Source organism: Chrysochloris asiatica, unplaced genomic scaffold (assembly GCF_000296735.1).
Source record: "Chrysochloris asiatica unplaced genomic scaffold, ChrAsi1.0 scaffold00097, whole genome shotgun sequence".
NCBI classification, from domain to species: Eukaryota; Metazoa; Chordata; class Mammalia; order Afrosoricida; family Chrysochloridae; genus Chrysochloris; species Chrysochloris asiatica.
This window is the reverse complement of record NW_006408615.1, coordinates 10,355,162-10,375,083: the sequence shown is the minus strand read 5'-3', so window position 1 is coordinate 10,375,083 and position 19,922 is coordinate 10,355,162. Positions and strand designations below refer to the sequence as shown.

The 19,922-nt window shown below is 48.7% G+C and overlaps 1 protein-coding gene across 1 annotated transcript in view; it reads left to right on the top strand.

The window, feature by feature from the left end:
- Window positions 1-1,852: 1,852 nt before the first annotated feature.
- SREBF2 (sterol regulatory element binding transcription factor 2) overlaps window positions 1,853-19,922 on the top strand; it is a 65,943-nt gene continuing 47,873 nt past the window's right edge. The window contains exon 1 of the mRNA XM_006866863.1: window positions 1,853-2,089. Within this exon, the coding sequence (XP_006866925.1) occupies window positions 2,002-2,089 (88 nt within the window). The 5' untranslated portion in view covers window positions 1,853-2,001. The remainder of the gene's footprint in view (window positions 2,090-19,922) is intronic.

The following is a 19,922-nucleotide window of genomic DNA, read 5'->3' as shown; positions in this document are numbered from 1 at the left end:
CCTCAGTGACAAGTGTCTGATGTGTGCTTTAGGGCACTCGTGTGCCTTTGGACACATGTGCACACGTCTTTGAGTACTTGTGTGTATTCCTTAGGAAACAATGTCCAGCGACGATGGTGAAGGAGCTTTGAAGATGACCCATTTATATACTCGAGGTAGTTTGCACCCCCAAGGAAAGCCCTTTAAATGGATGGGCTGACCACACCTGATCCTAAAATGGCAAGTTACTACATTGTGGAAGAGCAAGCAGTCTAGTATCTGAGAATTAGAGCTGAGCTGAGTTAGTACATTCCATCAGTTCATCATCCTTGTCAAATTGGCACTTGCACACACCTATGCCATAAATAATCTTCAAATAAAGACAATTATAAAGTCAGACTTACATCTAACATGATCCAACTAATACGTTGTTTTTTGTGAAGTGCCGTTGAGTCGATTTTGACCCATAGCGACCCTGTATAGGGTTTTCGAGGAGCAGCTGGTGAGCTTGAACCACCCACCTTGCAGTTCAAATGGCTCTGCAGTTTGGCACATTAGTTCACAGCGCCACACCAGGACTCCAACTAATATGCATACAACCAAAACTAATATGTGGTAATGACAGCACTTACCACAATAAGGAAGTTGGGGAAACCAGAATTTGCTATATACCCATTGCCATCCTATTGATTCCAACTATAATATCCCAGTGCAAGGAGTGGCTGGTGGATTTGAACCACCAACCTTTTGGTTAGCAGTCCTTTGCTTATCCTACAGCGCCACTCCAGTAGAACTGCACCATAGGGTTTTCTAGGCTGCCAACTTTACAAAAACAGACTGCTCCATCTTTCTCCTGCCAAGTCGTCGGTGAGTTCCAACTGCTGGCTGACCTTTCTGTTGCTCAGGGTGTAACAACTGGGTCACCAGGGTCCTTTATTAAGTGCCATCAAATTGGTTCCAACCTATAGTCACCCTGTATAGGATTTCTGAGGAGCGGCTGGTGGGTTTGAACCACCGATCTTGCAGTTAGCAGTAGGGGACTTATTCGACAGCCTAAACAAGCCAGGCATACTGGTAAATTCCTAGAAATTTGCATATTTAAATTGTTTACTATATGGCCAGCTGCAGCGTAGGACCCTGAGTTGCAAGGAAGAACGGGAACCCACGAATGGGTGAAACCAATGGGTGGTGGTCCTCGCTGAAGCTGCACATCAGCATCCTGTGCTCCTGCCACCTCAGGAGGTCAGGTGCTGGCCTAGGAACTGACATTCTTTGAAGGTCTTGGGGGTGGGGCTAATAGCATGTGCTAAGGTGTAGGGGTGTAAAAAGGCTGGCTATTTGGGCACTTCACTCCGTTTTAGCCTTTGTAGAAGGTTGGTTAGAACGTGACTTAGACGATCTTGGGACTCCTGTCCCAAGTGCTGGGGGCCGGGTTTGGTTTTACTTGCTTTCCTAAACGGTGGGGAAGATGATGTAATGTGCTTACAGCCCGCGCCGGGGGGTGGCTGGTGTGTGAGGACGGGGTGGAGGGCCAGTCATTAACCCTTCACCCCCCAGTAGGTGGCGGGAGTTTCTAGCGGTGCGGACGCCTCAGAACAGGCTAAGACTCTTAACTCTGGAAAGAAGGTTGGGCTGAGGACCCGCCGCCTAGCCCTCTTATTCGCCACGACTACGCGAGAGGCGGGCCGAACTATGCAAATAGGAGCTGCTGATCGTTGACGCACCATCACCCCACGCGCCGCTTCGAACGCGGATTGGCCGCCACTAGCCTGGTCCCATTGACAACAAACAAGGGAAACGCGCCCTGAGAGCTGGGCCACAGAGGGCGGGGGCGGGGGAATCCCGCCCCGCCCCGTCCCTCCCGCGCGGCGCCCGGGCGCAGCGCAAACATGGCGGCGACTGGCGCGGGCTGGTGAGGCGGTACCGGGCGGGGGCTGTTGGGTGTCATGGGCGGTGGCGGTGGCACCGCCCCCGCATCTCCCTGAGCGGGACGGCAGGGGGACCTCTGCGCCGAGCCGGGCGATGGACGAGAGCGGCGAGCTGGGCGGGCTGGAGACCATGGAGACCCTCACGGAGCTGGGCGATGAACTGACTCTGGGGGACATCGACGGTGAGTGGTGGGTGGGTGGGTGGTAGTGCGGAGAGGAAGGGGTTACGGCGGCGCGCGCGGATGCGCGTGCGCCCACCCGGCTCACGCGGGAAGAGCCCGGCGCGCGCTCGCCCGGCGGTCCCCAGCCTCTAAACACCGCGAGCTGGAGTCCCGGCCGCCGTTCGGCAGCCGGTTGCGCGGGGTCCGTAGGGGCTCGGAAGCGGCCTGAACGAGGCGCGCGCAGACGCCTCCCTCGCACGCGCCCCGCGCTCGCCTGCCGCCCCTGCCCGCGTCGCACCTGTCACTCCCGGCGGGGCCGTGGGGGCGGCTCTGGGATTCCGGGTCCGGGTCCTGGCGCCTGCCAGCATCGCTGGTCCTCCAGGAAGTGACGGCCGGGCGCTCGGGAAACTTCGGGCAGCGGCTGCGGGAGCAAGTTGCTGATGAAGGAGCTGTGGTGTGGGATCGTAGGAGCGAGGGCGCCTCACCCTGGTCCGGGATCTTTGTGCCTGCAGACTGGGGCCTTAACAGCGGCGTGGAAGAGGGGGTGGAAGCCCAGGGATCCCCTCTTGCAATCCAATCTTGTGGCCGTGGGAAGCGAGCTTTGGAGAGGGTAGGTGACTTGCCCACAAGTGGCCACAAACTAGTTATGGAGCCAAAGCCCCCTGTCTCCGCGCCCGGGCGGGTGTTGGTTTCCCCCTTCCAGGCTCCCCACACACTCTTTCTGGGATCCTTAGGTTCGGAGTGGTACTAACTCAGTAGTTGTGCACTTTTCTGGTGTTCCAGGCTCAGAGTACTGAATATGATCTCGCTGCTGACAACAATGCAGTTAGGTATTTTTACAGGTCTATTTTACAGGACACTGAGGCCGGGAGAAGGGCCCCTGCTCTCCAGTCACAAAGGAGGGTAGGGGAGCCTTGCAGGTAGCGGAAGAGTCTTTTCTGAAGGAAGAGGGAAGTGGCAACAACTAACCCAATAGGAACCTCTTCCCAGTTGCCTATTTTGATTCAGTAACATCTCTCTCCTGGGCCTGCCCTAGCTCTCAGGTTTTGGTCATCTGGGCCACGTGGGAAGACCCTTCGTTGGAGCCCCACGTCTAACTGCAGATGATCCTGAACGCAGACCTGGCTTAACAAATAGAGATGGATCTTATCCCAAGGACGGCTCACATTCGTGGAGCACTTCTTTGCCAGGCACTCACTGTGTTAAGCACACATACATGTTGATAGTCTCAGTCCTGGAAACAGCCCGGTCAGGTAGGGCTGACCATGCCACTTCCATCATCGTCTTGCAGATCCTGAAACAGGTCCTGGTGAGTCATTAACTCGCCCAAGGTTACCCAGTAAGAAATGTGTCCCAAGCTGCCTCCCAGCAAGCTCTCAAAAGGAAATTCATGAGCATTTTGCATTCCTCTTCCATAATCAATCTCTCTTTGTCTTAGTTTTTAGTAATGTGTTCAATTTCCTGCTGGTTAAGTATTAACCATCTCCACATAACGCTGGGCTCTACCACCACAGTCCTTCAGTGCCTTCAGCTTCCCCCCGGTCTTCAATACCAGTTTTGGAAAAAGTGATTTCCTGTCTTCAGTAGGTCAACAAGGATCCAAGTGCTGGCTGTGGTTCCTGAGCTGTAGAGAAGATGAAAGGCAGGAAAAAGAATTTTACGGCCTCGTGGAGCTTGAGACGGGAACAGTAAAACTGTAGTATGGACAGCTTATAATTGTGAGGTTCAAGGCAGTCAGTGAAAGCTCCCTCCAAGGAGGTAGACCTTGGAGGACAGGAAGGATTGGCCTGGGTACAGTATCCCTATCCACATCCAACTCTTCTCCCACCAGAGCCACACACAGTCTCATGAGGGCAGGGATCTTGGCTTTGTTCATGATTGTGTCCCTTACTAAATATCTGTCGAAGGCTGAATGAACCCAACAACTGTGAATGGGCAGGACACTAAGTTGTACCAACATTTCTTATAGGTGAATTAGATAAGGGGTCACCAGGCCAGAGGCATCCATGACTGGTGAGGTGAAGAAGAGTAAAGGCCCTGTGGTTGTGAGTAGTGTAGGTGGAAGGGAGTAGGGAATGGTAGGGCGGAGGCTACTGGCAGCTTAGACATCTTAAGGGTACATGAGTGGACAGGAAATTTTCCACCAGCAGTCTGCCTTGCGCTAGTCCTTTTAGTGCCCTTTGGAGATACACCATCCACTCCCTCAGCTCCTTTGGAGTGGTTTACGGAGTGCTGAGGAAAGTTTTAAATGGGCAGGCAAGATCTGTTCTCTTACAGGGAGATTAAATGCTCCAGGGAGAACACACAAGCTAAATAAATGAAATGAGTAATCGTGGCAGAGTAACCAGAAGGTAGTAAAGGAAAGCCTCCTAGAAGAGGTATCATACAGTATCTATTTTTCAAGAGATGCCCAAATCAGAGTTTATTATGAGTTCTCCACATTTTAAAATGTTGGCTCTATATTTTTGTTTGTTTTGTAGAAACATCCCGTATGTCAACTAAAACATGTACTTACTGATCTCCAGGCCTTGTTCCACTCTGTTGTCCCAGGACCCCAGGTCTCTTATGATAGGCTAGCTGGACCATTTACCTGTATAATGGAAAAGGGCCTTAAGCCAAGTCTTCTGGAAGGATGGAAAGAGGTGGGCTTCTCTTACGCTGGGTCCAGGACAGACATGGTCATGGAGGTGGTCTTCTTGCTGGGCCATAAAGAATGGGAGGGCTCCTGGTGTGCTGTGGGATCAGCACTGGACTGTGAACCCCAAGGTCTGCAGTTCAAACCCACCAGCTGCGCATGGGAAACCTTATACAGGTCTCTGAGTCAGAGCCAACTCAGTGCCCTTAACAACAACAAAGAATGGGTGGCAGGAACCGCATGAACAAGCAGAAGGACCATGCTGCCTTAGAACACAGTGACTACTAGAGATGACTCATTCATTCTGGGGTTCTAACTTTTTATTGTGGGTTGAGAGAAAGTTTACAGAGCACATTGGTTTTCCATTTAACAGTTCCTACACATTTTGCTTCATGACATTGATTGCAGTCTCCACAGTGTAACAGCGCTCTTCCTGCTTCCTCCCTGGGTTTCCTGTTTCCATTCAGTCTCCTTTCCTATGCTTTCCTGTTTCTGAGCTTATCCCATGACAAATGCTGCCCTTATGGTTGATCATCGGGTTCGGGGTTCTAGCCTACACGCTGCTCCGAGGGAGAAAGATGAGGCTTTCTGCTCCCGCAACAATTTACAGCCTTAGAAAGCCTATACAGGGTCGCTATGAGTCCAAACCAACTTGACGACACTTACCAACAATAACAAGGTTGGCTCATCTAAGGAGTGCATACTACCCCTCCCTTCTGTTAGAGTTCACCGTGTACTCCTGCCTCTTGTTTGGCTGAAAGACGAGCCATTGGGGCTGAGGTCAGTTCCAGGATAATCAGGGGTTTTAAGAAAACTCAGCTGTGGTTTTAAGCAGAGACTATTGAAGGCAAGGAGATCCTCTAGGCCTTAACTGCTTTCCTTTCATCATTGTTGTTAAGTGCCATCGAGTCAATTCTGACCCACAGCGACCCTGTGTAGGGTTTCCGAGGAGCAGCTGGTGGGCTTGAAACGCCAAGCTTGCGGTTCAAGCTGACTTTGCATTCCAGCACCTTAACTCACAGTGCCACACCAGGACTCCTTTCATCATTGCTGTTATTGGTGAATCGATTCTGACCCATAGCAACCTTGTATAGTGTTTCCAAGGAGCAGCTGGTGAGCTTGAACCAAAGACCTTGCAATTCAGACGACTTTGCAGTCTGACACATTAGCCCACAGCACCACACATGATGATACAGGCTCCACCAAGAGCGTGGTAGGGACATTGCATAGGCCATTGCCGTTGTCCACTTGAAAGGGCATACATAACCTGTACCAAGGAAGGCAGAGCACCAGTGGGATTCCAGGATCTCATCAAGGCTATGAGACTAAGGCTTTGGGAGAGTTCAAAGGCCAACAGGAATTGCTGCTTTGGGAAGGTGATGACAATTTCTCTTTTAAATGGACTGAAATTGAGGTTCTTGGGGGTGGGTGGGGTCATCCAGTAGGAAAGTCCTGAGGGTGGAAATTGAAGTGGTCATTGTAGATAGTTGTGGGGAAAATGAGAGAAGACAGAACTGAAATCAGCTGGAGAGGGCCTTTCCCAAGAGGCCTTGAGCTTTTCAATGACGGGTTAGTGTGTGGTGACGACAGTGCTGCAGAGAGCAGCAAGGATGACAAGGCCGTGGGAAGATGTGGCATTCAGGAGGTTGACCTTGGATAGAGCAGTCAAGAGGAGGGGGAGGCCACGTCCCCTGGGAAGAAAGGAGCCCGAAGGGGGTGGGTGATGGGCAAATAGGGGCAGCCTTAATCTTTGGAGAAAGTGGAAGAATTTTCCACAATCCCCTTTACTTTTTGTCTTTGTGGATTTGCCTATTTTGGATATTTCATGTAAATGGAATCACACAATATGTGGCCTTTGGGGATTGACTTTCACAAAGTCTAGTTTTGGAGGCTCATTCGTATTGTGGCTCCGTTCTCCAATGGATGGACAGACCAGGTTTGTTTATCTGCTCACCAGTTGTTGGGCATTTGAGTGGTTTCCACTTTCTGGCCACTCTGAGTGAAGCTGCTCTGAACATGTGTGGATATAAGCTTTGGTGTGGACATGGTATTTTCTCTTGAGTAGGTCCTCTAAGTTTGTTCCTCCACTCCCCTTACCCTCTAGAGTTAATAATTCTTATTCATTAGCACTGGATTGTGAACCACAGGTTGGCAGTTCAAACCCACCAGCTGCTCCTCGGCAACCCTATACAGGGTCATTGTGAGTCAGAACTGACTCAGTGGCACTTAACAGCAACATTCATTTGCTTAGTTTCTGTGTTCCCAAACAAATTCAGACCTAAATCCTGTGACCTCTTGTAAAAATTGTTCAGTTCCTTTGATCCCCATGCTGGCGTCTCTGTTGTAACCCTCCCTCATTCTGCCCCATCTGATGTTGCTAAATCTGGGGCTCACCTTAACCATCATCCTGGTGTTCCTCATCAGCAGTGAAGGCCCTGGTTTGCTTGTTTTGTTTTGTTGTTTTAACACCCTTTTGACGGAACCACATCCTCTAGTTGTTGCTAAGTGTTGTGGAGTGGGTTCAACTCACAGGGACCCTGTTTCTGAGGAGCAGCTGTGTGTGTGTGTGTGTGTGTGTGTGTGTGTGTTTGAACTGCCAGCCTTGTGGTTCATAGTCCAGTGCTGAGGAATGAGAATTATTAACTGTAGAGGGCGTAGGTAGTGGGGGAACAAACCTAGAGGACCTACCTGCTCAAGAGAAAAAAACCATGCCCACACAAAAGCTTGTATTCACACATGTTCACAGATTCTTCCCTCAAAGTAGCCAGAAGCCTTGTGCTTCAGTCTGACCTTGTGGTGGAGTGCTTACCCTACAGCTCCACACCGGTCCTTGCCTGTCTGAAAATGTCTATTCTAACCTACTCCAGTGTAATAGTTTAGCTGAACCCTATTCACGGTCACTATGGGTTGGAACCGACTCAGCGGCACTCAGCAACAACAACATAGGATTATAGATTGGAATTGATTTTGTATCGGAAATTTAAAGGCATTGTTTAAATGTCTTCTAGCTTCTGTGGATGAGAGTCCCAATAGCATTGTGCTACTTGCTCAGTGCTTCCTGTGTGACCTCCTCTGGAAGATTTTAGGGTCTTCTCTTTCCCTTTGGTGTTCTGAATTCCCTGATGATCCTTGAGAAGGCTGGATTGTCATTTCTGTTCCCACTTAGTGAGGCTCTGGAGGGCTAAGCCTGCTACCTGCTTTTGTCCGGTACTCCCACTGTGAGCCCACCTGCGCTCCAGTCTGCAGAGGAACGGCCAGGTTCCAAGCTGGCCTGTGGGCCTGTGTCTTGGGTCTCTCTTGGATTCTTCCTGCAGTCGGTCAGTTTCATCTCTGGTCTGCTGAATCAGTTACTCCTTGTCTATGCCTTTCCATCTTCAGATCTTTTGTGGTAGTTTTCATTTGCTGCCATCTGCTCTCCCCATTTTGTGTTTGTGAATTGATACATTAAAACATCTCTTCCCTGCCATTTGTAATGACAGAGGTTTCAGAAGGAAGCAAAGGTATTCAATACCCCAAGGATAACTTGGCATTTCTCTTAATTCTTATCAACTCACTTTTCTTACTGAAATAAATTTATCACTTAACAACAAGAGAGGCAATATGGATAAACACTGGGCTGCTAACTGTGGTTTAAACCCACCAGCCACTCTTGGAAACCCTATACAGGGTTGCTATGAGTTAGAACCTTAGCAACACTCAACAAACACAACAAGAAGCAGCAATGTGCAGTGTGTTGGTGCTGTAGGATAAGTACTAAGCTGCTAACCACAAGATTGTCAGTTCACATCCACCAGTTAAAATCTCTCCTCAGGAGAAAGCCGAGGCTTTCTGTTCCCGTAAAGATTTGCAGCCTCGGAAACCCCATGCAGGGTTGCTATGAGTCAGAACCAACTCAGTAACACTTAACAACAAAAACAATAAGAATTATTTATGAAATCACCAATTTGATGTACTATCTATTAGAACCTTTTGGTATGCATTAAGGAGTCCTGATTTTGTGCTGTGGGTTAATGTGCTGGCCTGCAAAGTCTGTTTGATCTGCAAGGTCCGTGGTTCAAGCTCACCAGCCACTCCTTGGAAACCCTATACACTATGGGTTGGAACTGACTTCACGGCACTTAACAGCATACATTAAAATGATAAACTGGTAAGATTGTCAAAGGAATCTTGGTGGCACTGTGGGTTAAGTGTTGGGCAGTTGGAGCCCACCTGCTGCTCCATGGAAGAATACTGAGGCAGTCTACTTCTGTAAAGATGTATAGCCTCAGAAACTCTTGGGCAGTTCTTTTGTGTCCTGTGGGTCACTATGAGTTGGAATCAGCTCGGTGGCAGTGGGTTTGCTATTTTTTGGTTTAAGGCTGTCAAAATCTTTTGGCAGCTAAAATCAACTTGCAAACCCTGGTTGTGGGTATCCCAGGATAAAGGACCCCAACAGTGCCTGGTGCAGAATAGGTGTCTAATCCCAGGGTGACACAAACAGTTAGGTGTTCGACTCCTAGGTTGGCAGTTCAGATCCACCCAGAAGTGCCTCGGAAGACAGGCCTGGCCGTCTGCTTCCAGAGGTCACAGCTTTGAACATGATGAGCAGTTCTACTCTGCACGTAGGGGGTGGCCATTAGTCAGACTCTTCACTGCAAGAATCTAGAGCTTGACAAAAGCAAAGAGCTTGAGTTTCAGGCTGGTGGGTGGGGCCTCAGCCTGGGTTTCCAAATCACTGGGAAGGTTGGAGTGAGCCCTGTGAGCCCAAGGTGAGTGTTGGGAAGGGTGTGGTCAGCACATTGCCCCTGGGGAGGTGAGGAGAAGGGAGAACTGGACGGAAGACTTCCGATGGCTCCAGTGAGTCATCCTGGGGAAAATGGTTCTGGGAGGTGGAACACAAAGGGCTCTTTTTCTGTCACTAATGCTGGAGTTGACAGACCTGTGATCCAGTGTTTATTTTTTACCGTTTTGGCTCCAAATCTTGCTCAGGTACTTTTCCTGGGATATGTTTTTTTTGGTTGCTCAGACCACCAAGTCTAATAAGTCCTCTTGGATTACTCCCCCCCACACACACACACACAGCCCCACCCTTGACAAGCATTCTCCACCTTCACACTCAAGCCTTTGGCCTCCTGTTCTGCACGCAGTGTGCTCTGGGCAGTCTTCTCAGGTGCTGAGGCAGCTCATGGAGTGCCTGGTTTGGTGTTTTTAAAAAGCATGTTTTTGCTTCTGTGTTGATAAGACCTTCACCGCTTCCATCTTGTCATGAAAGAGAAAACTTAGAAGCAAGCTTATTTCAACAGAACTTCCCAAATAGCACCTTTTCTTCTGGATATCCGGCTGCCCTTTCTAGCATATCACATTTAGGTTCCTCTGTGATGCAGTAACCCAGTATCCTTTGTAATAGTCATGTGATCCACTGTAAACTGTCTGAATGGGCCAACGTTCGTATATTCACAGTCCCCTTGAAGGTTGGAGCCATTTGCTGTTTTTCAGGAAGGCAAATCTTGTGATTCTAGCCACCTTTACCCAAGTCCTGGTGTGATGCTGTGAGTTAATGCACTGGACTGCATAGTGGGTTTGGACCACAAGGTCGGTGGTTCAAGCTCAACAACTGCTCCTCGTAAACCCCATACAGGGTCCTATGGGTCGGAACCGACTTGATGGCACTTAGCAACAACAAAGACAAGTCACTGTGAGGTTAGTGGGGCCACTCTCACTCCCTGCCAGCTGGTGGCCTCTCATCTTTCAGATTTTTCCCATGGGGTCCTGGTGTGGTGCTGTAGGATAAGCACTGGGCCATAAGGTTGGTTTGAACCACAAGGTCAGCGGTTCAGACTCACCAGCCACTCCAGCTTGGGAATCCTCACCCCCAAATGATTCAGATACAATAACAGCCAGAAACACACACCCAGTCCATTGCCTTTGAATTAATCCTGACACAGTAAACCTATAGGACAGAGTAGAACTGTCCCCATATGGTTTTCAAGGCTGTAGTGTAGTGGGTTATTAGTTGAGCACTGATCGCAAGGTCAGCAGTTCAAATCCACTAGTCACTCTGTGGGAAAAAAAGAGGAGGCTTTTTGTTCCCGTTAAAGATTTACAGCCTTGGAAACCCTACATAGGGTCACTATGTATACAGGGTCACTCCTCTTTACAGGAACAGACTGCCTCATCATTTACCCATGAAGCACCTTGTGGCTTCATACTGCTGACATTTTAGTTAGCAGCCGAGCACTTAACCACTGGGTCACCAGAGTCCCTTTCCAAAATATGAAAGGGTCCTGTGAAAAGGTTTGTTCCCAGCCCTGGCCACCACTGCCTAGGCCCTATCAGCCTGACCTCCTCACATGTATTTCATGTTGTAGTTTCTTTCATTTCCTTTGAAACGTACTTGACACACAGCAAGCAAACAACAAATAGTAGGGACTTTATTTTTGCTCCCTTTAAAATTTTTGCACAAAGAGTTAGCATCCAGTAAGCCCTGTTTTTCTGTACCTTCCCCCCCCCCCCCCCCCCACCCCTTAACAGTGAGGTAGAACTCTTCCTTGCCTTTTTTTCTGCTGCCTGGCCTTCTGTGGCCGTGGTAGATATGCACTGTGACGTCTCCTGCCTCTTGCTGATGGATGTTTGGGGCTGCGTGAAGAGCTATAGAAAGTCATCATTTCATACCTGTGTGACTGCAGGTCAGGAGGCGGGCAGCAGAGCTGGAGTGGGAGTGGCGGTGTTCTGTGCATCGATGCTGTGAGCAATTGGTAGAAAGGGCTGGGCACCATCATTCTCCGCTGTGCGCATTGCTAGTTCTGGTACTTCTCACCTGACTGTTCTGCATAGAAGACGGGCCCATTTCCCACCACCACTGCCTCCCCTCCATTGTAGGAGAGGGTCTGTTTGCTTCCCCACGACCTGACCAGCGGAGTTCAGTTTGAGCCTTCCTTTGATTTATTTGCTTCCTTTCTTCATTTTAAGCTTGCTCATTGCGGTACCCCCAAACCCTAAAGCCAAGCCCATGTGTGTCAGAGTGGAACTTGGATCCATGGGCTTTGCCAGGGCAGTAATCTTCCGAACGCAGACTATGAAACCTTTCTTCCGTGGTGCTACTAAGTAGATTCAGACCGGTAACCTTTTGGTTAGTTGTTGTTGTGGTTGTTAAATGCCATCGAATCGGTATGAGAGACAGCTGATGGATTTGAACCACCTACCTTTGAGTTCAAACTGATCTTGTGATCCAGTGCTTATCCTACAGTGCCACACCAGGAGGCAAATGCAAACTGTCTGTGCTGCCCAGGGACCTTCCTTAAGTACTCAAACCCAAGCCAACCCACAGCCACTGAGTCCATTCGGACTCAAAGCAACCGTATGTAGGGTTTCCAAGACTAAATGCTTGCTGGAGCAGACAGTCTCTTCTGTCCCCCAGAGTGGCTGGTGGGTTTGAGCAAATGACCTTGTGGTTAGCAGCTCAGCTCCTAACCCACAACACCACCAGAACTCCTTCATTGAGGCACAGGACTTAGAAAACAGCTTCTTGCTTGGCATTGTTTCATTGGACCCAAATTCTCATTATGTGCAGTTTCGTGGCCTGGATTTTCTGTGCAGTTTCATATAAAAATTCTTTGGGTCTTTCCATTACTATAAATGGTGTTCTAGAAATTGCTTCTTTCCACTGAAATTCTCTTAAGGCCAGTTTTCACCAAAATCTGCATATTATTTTAGAAAGTGCTCTTGTTATAAACAGCATCATTTCTCACAATACTTTCCTTTGAATTGTTTATTTTTATTCTTTTTAAATCAGTCATGACAGTTTCTCTGAGCCAGTTAGGTGGGCTGTTTAATTTCCTGGGCCAAGGCTCGCCCTTGACTTGTGACCACTGTCTCCCATTGTGTGGAGTTCTTCTCCACATGCATACATTTGATCTTGAACACTGGACCTTGTTGAGTCCTGGTATGGCGCTTTAGGATTAGTACTGGACTGCTAAGCAGTTCAAACTCACCAGCTGCTCCTCAGAAACCCTCTACAGGGTTGCTGTGAGTCGGAACTCGATGCGTGGCACTTACCAACAGCAACTGGACCACTTCATTTTGTTCCTCCTCAGTCACTGTTTCTCTTCCACCTCAGGGTGCCTCTCTAGGTGTCCCTCTTGATTGGTTATTGGCAGTCTCTACAGTCCCCTCTAAGGAGCTCTAGTAGCATAGTGGTTACGAATCGGGCTGTGAACCGCAAGGTCAGCAGTTCGAAACTACCAGCTGTTCCGCGGGAGAAAGATGAGGCTTTCTGCTCCCGTAAAGATTTACAGTCTCAGAAACCCTGTGCAGGGTCGCTATGACTCGACAGCACTTAACAACCACAGGAGCAGTCCCCTCTGCTTTCGATTCTTCCCAGGCTTTGAGCTTTGATGTGGCAACACCTGCAGTGAGCCCACCTTCCACCTTGTCTGGTTAAACCTGCAAAAATAGTGGATTCATCATTTTGTTCTTTCAGGCATTTATATAGTACTTGCTTTGTGCTAGGCATTGGATACAGCGCTGGCAAGGCAGAGACGGTGCCAGGAATGGATTACATTGCCTTTTAATGTGTTTTATTATTATTATTATTATTATTATTATTTGGTTATTGTTATTATGCACAGCAAAAACACCACTTTACTCATTTTTACATGTGCAATTCAGTGACTTCTTAGTGTGATGCTGTCGGATCAACACTGGACTGCGAGCCATAAGATTGGCAATTCAAACCCACTAGCTGCTCCTTGGTGATTGTTGTTGTTGTTGTGAAGTGCCGTCGAGTTGGTTCCGACCCATAGCGACCCTGTCTGTACAGGGTTTCCGAGGTTGTAAATCTTTACGGGAGTAGAAAGCCTCATCTTTCTCCTGCGGAGCAGCTGGTAGTTTCGAACCGCTGACCTTAAGGTTCGCAGCCCGATTCGTAACCACTATGCTACCAGATGGTGGTGGTTATGTGCCGTGGAGTCGGTTCCAACTCATAGCGACCCTGTACAGGGTTTCCGAGGCTGTAAATCTTTATGGGACCAGAAAGCCTCATCTTTCTCCCACGGAACAGCTGGTAGTTTCGAACTGCTGACCTTGCTGTTCGCAGCCTGATTCATAACCAATACGCTACCAGAGTTCCTTAGAAACCCTATACTGGGTCTCTATGAATCAGAACCGATTCCATGGCACACAGCCACCAACCAGTTCAGTGACACTGGTCACATTCTTCAAATTGTGCAACTATTCTTACCTATCTTTTCTGAGCTGTTTTCTCCCCCATTCGAGTTGCTCTTGTCAGTTTGACCCTATAGAGAGAGGTCTTAAAAGAGTACAGTGCTCAAGGCAGACATTCTTTACTAGTCTGGCTCAAGCGTTGTTCAGTTTTAAGAAGACTTCAGGGGATATTTGTAGTTTAAGGTCTAACGATGGTCTCAGGAGAGTAGTTTCATGGGTTCATTCATCTAACCCACTTGGTTCCAGTGAGTCTGAAAGTCTACGATCTTAAGGCATTTTGCTTTTAATCCTTTGTCTAATTCTGTAGTGTGCTACAGGTGAAGAAACCTGGTGACCTAAATCAAGTCATGTCCAACTCCAAAACCAAGGGCTTGCCTTCTACCCCGTCTGATGAAAGTGAAGAACGCAAGGCAGTGTGTGTGCTGGGTGGTTACAGTCTGTCTCCCTGGTCCTCCCGAATGACTTCCCCTGGGCCCTGCTGCACCTCTCCCAGCCTTGGTGTCTGTGGTAAAGTAGGGGTGGTGATCTCTGAAGCTCTGTGTGGTGAGACCCATGTAATGATAGAGCTACTAGACTAGAGGGAGTTAACCCTATAAAGGGAAGGAGACAGGAACAAGCCCTCTGGTGAGACTATCTGAGAATGAATGAGGAACTTCCTTCTGTGAGTTGACTTGTGGCAGAACCCAAGCGCCTTTTTTTTAGAACACAGTTTTGTAATGTTGTTTGTTCTTTTGAGAGGCTTCCGTAGTGTGGTGGGTGGGACATAGGAGCAGTCAGAGTGTGGTGTTGAATGTTCCATCTCGAGACCACAAGACTCAAGAGTTCAGCTGTTGACTGGATGGAATTTTTTAGAGGGTGGCAGAGCCCCAAAGCCTGGACCTCAGAGGTGAGGCTTTCTGAGGGACCCGGCCTCTGGAACTGGAAAACCCAGCTCTTTGGAATTGCTAATGAACATGTGTCCAAACGTCCCTTTCAATCTGGCTCCTGCGGGCCCAGAGGAACAGGTCTGCTGGCTCCCAGGCGTGGTTAGGGACTGTGATGAAATACCGAGCTCCTGAGTCCGATGGCTGCACTGGACCGCGAACCTCATGGTCGACAGTTCAAACCCCCCAGCCACTCCATGGGAGAAAGAGGAGGCTTTTTGTTCCCGTAAAGATTTATAATAGCCTTGGAAATTCTCTGCAGGGTCGCTATGAGTCAGAATCGACTTGATGGCAGCAGGGTTGGTTTTTAGTTGGGACCAGATGTGGGGCCATCATCTCAGTTCCTCTTCTTCCACTGCTACGGAGGGACTGAATTGCTTTTTCGAAAGAGCTGATGTTTTTCTGAGGTGGAGTCCAGGTAGGTTTGAATTGCAAGGTTGACTGTTCAAGGGGCACTATGAGTTGGAACCTACTTGACAGCACTTAACAATGCCACCTTACAAAAGTTCTTCTGGTTCATTTGTTCCTCCTGAAAGTGAGGGTGTTGCCGTTGTGTAAGGAACCCTGGTGGCGCCGTGGGTTACACTTGAGGCTGCTAGCCACAAGGGAGATGGTTCAAAACCACCAGCAGCTCCACAGGAAAACAATTGAGGCTGTTTGCTCCTGTGAAAATGTGTAGTCTCAGAAACTCTCAGAAGTAGTTTTCTGTCCCAGCGGGTCGCTGTGGGTCAGAACTGGCTTGACCGTCATCGTGGGTAGTCATATCAGTGGGTTCAGTCATGAAGACGCTGAAACGCAGATGAGATGACTTGTTTGATGTGGTTCCCATGCTGATGAGATGGAATCTGGAAATGAACTTGGGGCTTCTAAACTGGAATTCCATATTCTGCTGCCTTGGGGGGTCAAGGGATGAGGTAGGAGTTGCCCTGAGGAGGTCTGTCTGTCCTGGAGTCCCTGTTGGTTTTCATTGTCGTTGCATTTTGTTAATCACCGATTCAGTTCCTCTGTGGATGCGTGAATGTCCACTGTATTCATAGCAGAGTGCTGGATTCTGAGGGGGCTTAGACAGTGGGGTTAGCCCTTCTCTCAGGGATCTGGCATGGAAGTAGCCAACCAGAGTACAGCACAAAATTCAAGAGGGGCCCTAGCCCAGGAACAGGTACCAGAGCCGTAGAGCACTAGCAAAGGGGGGAAATCGGCACCCAGACTTTGGCATTTGGGCTGAATTATGAAGAATGAGCTGAATTTTAGAAGCAAATTATTTTATTGAAATGGGACCAAAGTTAGGAATCATCTGGCACCTTCTGGAAGCTTTGTGAAAATAGCATGGTAGCATCAGATACCCTCTAACTTGAGGGAGAGAAAGGAGAATCAAATCACTGTCAGCCCAAGGCTGATGCCTGTAAGTTGGAGGTCAGACCTGACTCTTGTCACCAAGCTTTTTGTCAATTCTGACAGCAGCCATTCCTCCCACAACACTATGTCTTCTCTGATAGGTTCAGTAATTCACTGCAGTGACCACACAGAACTCAGAGACCATACTCATGGGTATGGGCTTAGCAGGGAAGTAGCAGGTTACAGTTGAGGCCCAGTTTCTGCCCACAGGCAAGCCTCTCTCTGGGCCCCATGGCCCAGCCTCTGTCTTCCCAATCAAGTGCCACTAAGCTCTGTAGCTCCACCAGGAAGCTTCCTTCCCCACGACACTCAACTTTTTTGCTCTGTGGGTTGACTAGCCATTGTAACTGCCTAGCTCTATGGGCAGGAAGCGCATCACAGCCTCTTGTGCTGCTGCTGTTTCTTGGCCTCTGCTTCTCACCATCTCACTCCATCTCTGGTGGCATAGGTCTCCCTCTCTGTGCCTCTTGGTCTAGGACAGTCCCAGCCTGGGGTCCCTGAGTCCCAAGGACACACACTATTCCTAGTTCCTCTTCTTGGTGGTGGTAAAGTCCCTCTCTCTACCTCTGGGATCACTCATTTTAAGCCTAGTGGGATGTCAGAATCAACCAATATCCTCATTTGGGTGCCGTACACCTTATTTACATGGTTTCACTCCCATAAAGGTACCATACACCTTCTTTGTATTATTAGTGGGCTGTCCAATCCCCTTGGTGAGCCACAGGCACCTTATTTGCATAGTCCTGCCCCATCATTTTGTAGGAGTTGCAAGACTATGGCGAGCAATCGTAAGAGCAATCATCACACCACACACATGATTCAGTGTGACCAGAGGTTCTCAGGTTTAAGTGTCTGAGAACCTCACTAGGACACACCCCCAGATATCTGAACTTGGAAAGTCTGGGGTGGCCCTGGTGGCATTGTAGGATAAGCACTGGACTGGTAACCATAGGGTCAGTAGTTCAAACCCACCACTGGCTTCTTTGCAGACAGATGAAGTTATTTGTTCCTATAAAGATTTATGGTCTCAGAAATCCTCTATAGGGTGGGTCACTATGAGTCAGAATGTCATTAATGGCAGTAGATTCTAGGGGTGGTGTCCAGGAGAGGCCAATCAGAGAAGAAAGTGGTAGGCTGAGGTTTAAGGATAAGGGAGTGGAAGGAGAAAAGGTGCAGGCTGAGGGAACAGCCATTGTGAAGGCCTTGACCTCCACTGGTCCTCCTGTATTCAGGTGACTTGTAGACTGTACTCTTGATAATAGTTATCTTTCTGCTATCAAAAGTGTTACCTTTCTCCAAACAATTTGGATTGGTTTAAATGGGTCAAAAGGCGTGGGGCCAGAGTCTGGGGGACAAGTTAGTCCGTTTGGCATAACATCATTCACAAAGGTAAAGTTCTTCATCTTCATTTGTTAAGTACCGTGTAGGGCCTTAAAAGCTTGTGAGCAGCCATCTAAGATACAACTGCTCAGCTCTACTTAATATGGAGCAAAAGAGAACGAAGGAAATCAGACTCAAACAAGAAACAAGTCCACACGACTAATAAATATCCTACATGAACCAGTGTCTTCTAGCCTGAGACCAGAAGAATTTGATGCCTGGCTGCCACTACCGACCTTTCTGACCAAGGGCATAACTGGGAGGAAAATGTTGAACAAAACGCAAATTCTTAAAAATGGCCAGACCAACAAGACCAATAGAGACTAGAGTAACCCCCAAGACTATCTCCCTACGGGAACCCTTTGGACTTGGAATTGCAGCTATTTCTGCAGGCTCCCTTTCAGCAAATAATAGATTGGCTTATAAAATACACACTACCACCCATGAGTAATGTGCTTCCTTCAACAGTTACCACTATGAGACCAGTCCACATTTACCCAGAAGCCAAGATGAGAAAGCAAGGAGGGGAAGGGAAGCTAGATCAATGGAAACAGAACAGAGTGGAAATGAGACTGTTGACACATTGTGAAAACTAGAACCAGTGGATGGCGGTGGTTGGGTTTCTCTGCCTTTTCTGTAAGATTGTGGGGTGGAAATGAGCCTGGCTCCTCCAGCTCCCAGCACAGGGCATAGTGCATGTGCAGCGGGGTGGAGTGCACTGTTGAAGCAGGGTTTAGTCATCCACTTGGCAAGTGTTATATTTGCTCCTTAGTCTTAGGGAGATTTAGGGGTGTAGTACCCAGTGGAAGGAGAGAATAGTGGGCTATAGGGATCTTTCATTTTTGCCTGAATGGCTTAGGGACTGAAGGGGGTGCTAATCCTGGCCTTGAGGCTCTGTCCCCAGGAGGAAGAGAGTTCAGGTGGCCTGCCTGGTGCCTACCTGTCATTGTGAAACATGATGCCCTCCTCTTGCAGAACAGGATTGAACAGCATCAGTCCCTTGGTGCCTCATTCTCTGTCTTGCTCAATTTTCTGTCTCCTGTTTCAGGTAAGCAGCAGAGGTCAGGGTGGTATGGGGGCGAAGGGAGGATGGCGAGCTGGGAAGTACAGGCAAGTCCTGGGGTGGCACACTATGTCTTCATGGACAAAATGTTGATGGAACACTTGCTCTGTGCCAGGCTGTTTGGCGATATCCCTGAGGTACTAGTACTATAGGGTGTGTGTGGTGTCTGGCTGGGTGACCTTCGACAAGTTACTTAACCTCACTGTGCTTCATGTCCAAGTCTGTAGAATAGAGATGATATTGGTGACTGCCTCCAAGTGTGGTGGAGATAAAATGAGAACATCTTTGTAAGGTGCTTCCCATTGCAGGCTCCGTGAATGTTAGTAATTAACTACACTATTTCCATTATGACTGTTCCTCTTAATTGGCTTGGGTTTTTTCCTCTTAATTATTGTTCTCAGATTCTAGGCTTTACCTCTTTCTAAAAGTGAGCATTTTAAAGCAATAATGGAATCAGATGAATACCCTTTCAGGTATGGGGTGCCAAGACGTTATGGATCAAGTTTGGGACTAGGGAAGGATTAGAGACCTGGGTTCCCTGGCAGGGTAGAGAGTAGGGACCTTGCTTGGGTGTGGCTGTTGACACAGATGCACAGAGGCAGGACAGCCTCACCAAGGGTCCCTGAGAGGAAGCACCCCACTTCTGGATTAGGGAGTAGCTGTGAAAAGAGCAGAGGGTTTGCCTACCACTTGCCTTCTCACCCCCAAGACGGGAGCACAGAGGCAGCACCCCACTTTACACTCATATACTCACCCAAGAGACTGCTTGAGCCGTCTACCTCACAGAGCAATTGTGAAAACAAGACAGCAACGAGTCCGAAAGAGCACGCCAAGCCAAGCGTTTAAAATCAGTAACAGTGGAGTGAGAGTGCTAAGAAAGCTCTTTCCCAGTCAACCATGATGTTTCCCCTTTATCATTATTCACATACACTGGACTCCTGGTGTGGCACTGAAGGATCAGCACTGGACTGTGAACCCCACAGGTCAGTAGTTCAAACCCACCACGCTACTCCTCGGAAACCCTGTCCAGGGTCGCTGTGAGTCAGAATCAGTTCAGTGACACTTTATAACAGCACACACACAAACATGAAGTGAATCGCTGTAAAACATAACTTCTTCCATGAGGTTCGTCGTATACCTCTCTGTGTCCTCACATTTTTCTTACCCGCACATGAACCTCTGCAGGAACATTTTTCTCTGGCACACACTAGGATCTCAGTTCCTGTTTATTGAATGTGTATCTTAAGGGATGTGTCT